The sequence below is a fragment of the Octopus bimaculoides genome, chromosome 18 (genome assembly GCF_001194135.2).
Source record: "Octopus bimaculoides isolate UCB-OBI-ISO-001 chromosome 18, ASM119413v2, whole genome shotgun sequence".
NCBI lineage: Eukaryota > Metazoa > Mollusca > Cephalopoda > Octopoda > Octopodidae > Octopus > Octopus bimaculoides.
In genome coordinates this window covers 6,342,183-6,344,091 of record NC_068998.1, presented here as the reverse complement: position 1 = coordinate 6,344,091, position 1,909 = coordinate 6,342,183, and the positions used below count along the sequence as shown (strand labels likewise).

The following is a 1,909-nucleotide window of genomic DNA, read 5'->3' as shown; positions in this document are numbered from 1 at the left end:
AAATACATCCAAAATATAAGCAATATATATTTGCCTCTTTGCCTCCCGGAAACCGGAAACCAAATAATAATAATAATAATAATAATAATAATAATAATAATAATAATAATAATAATAATAATAATAATAATAATAATAATAATAATAGTGACTATGGTGGGGATCATAATGATAATCATGATGATAAACAAAAATAAAAAAACAGAAAAAGCAGCTTCGACCACCATTACATGTTAAAAACGATGTTACAGGAATCTGACAAATAATTTTTCACGCCGTTTTCTGATCATAGCTTACTAAAATAAAAATAACAAGTTTCACACAGATTAGTAGGATAATGGAATAAATGTATTCGAATTTCATCACGAAGAGTACTTAAGCGGCTTATGTTTGATAAGAAAGAGATATCAGTGACAATATCTAAATCGCTGTCTATAATAAAGTGTGAAGAGAGAGAGAGAGAGGGGAGGAGGGAGAGAGAGGGAGAAAGAGAGAGAGAGAGAGAGAGAGAGAGAGAGAGAGAGAGAAATATACACACTCTCACACGCACTTACAAAACAAAGCAAATATTCCAGGAGAAAATTCTCATATCAAATTGATAAGAAATGTATTTATTTGTTTCTGTGTTGAAAATAAATTCGTTGTGAATTGATGAGGTACAAGACAATTAATCCTGATATTTAAAAAAATTTTTTTTATTTTCATTTATTGTCGTAAAAAAATAAAAAAACGAATGTATGTCGCATTTTGATGGAGATTATTATCCTCAATGTGTTGGAGATAAGCTGTTCTTAGTATTGTTATTATTATTTTGTTTTTACATTAGCATTTTTTTGAGTGAAAGCATAGCAGTTGATGGACAGATGATTTAAGTTTAACACAGTAAAGTTCAGGAAACATTTGTTGTTTCACACAAGTTCTGTTACTCACCGGGCACATCAATCTGTCTCCTATTTTATGGTTTGTTTTAACTCATTTGTCAAAACATCACATCATGATAATATTTAACGATACCTTTCATCCTGTGTCAAATATATCCATCAGCTCTAACCGACGTCTACGACTGTTCGCAACATAGACAAGCATATACTTATAACACACACAAATACAAGTATATCAAATACCATACAACATAGATACTTCATTTATGAAAATTATCTCTGCCTCTAGAGAATTATCATAATTACTAAATGGTAATTAAAACCAACTTAATTTGGTAAGGGGAGATAATTTTAAGATTCAAGAATTCTCCAAGTTTGACATTTAAGTAAAAGGACATGCTTATCGCTTAGAGATAAAAGGGCAGTCATGGACGCGTGTTTCTGGCACAATAGTCATCATCAGCACGGCAGTTGTCCGACATTGTCTCCGTCCCAAGACTCAGATTTATGCAAAAAGGATTATAGCACATTTACGGTCTAAGCAATTTGTATAATTTAAACAAAAATAAGTTAAAGGAAATAACTCAGAGTAGCTAGTGTCATGTGTTTGAACGTAAATGCCATGCTGATGATTTTTAACAGGAATGAAATAGTGTTATACATGATTACCACTGATTAGAAAAATTGAGAACTTCGTAATAAGCAAAAATTCAATGATACTTTATTTTAAACGAAAATAGAAAGAATGAATGCAAAATTTGACCACGGCTCAATCAAAACGCTGACTATTGAAAAGAAAACCTACTCCGAAAGACGTTCTATTTATGCCTGTAACACCTTTGCAAAATCCGTAGCTTAGATTTTAAAAGTGCGCATTTATTTCAAATGTACATGTTCATATTAAGACTGAACGCTAAACAAGCTAAATATACGCTACACACATATTGCAAGTACACACATGTAAATGAATACATATACATACATGCCTACATATATATATATGTATATATATATATATATATATATAT

General features: G+C 30.5%; 1 protein-coding gene across 1 annotated transcript in view; it reads left to right on the top strand.

The window, feature by feature from the left end:
• The first annotated feature begins 1,626 nt into the window (after positions 1 to 1,626).
• The window catches only part of LOC106870026 (corticotropin-releasing factor receptor 2), a 121,339-nt gene continuing 121,056 nt past the window's right edge, over positions 1,627 to 1,909 (top strand). The window contains exon 1 of the mRNA XM_014915991.2: positions 1,627 to 1,711. Coding sequence (XP_014771477.1) covers positions 1,627 to 1,711 — 85 coding nt within the window. The remainder of the gene's footprint in view (positions 1,712 to 1,909) is intronic.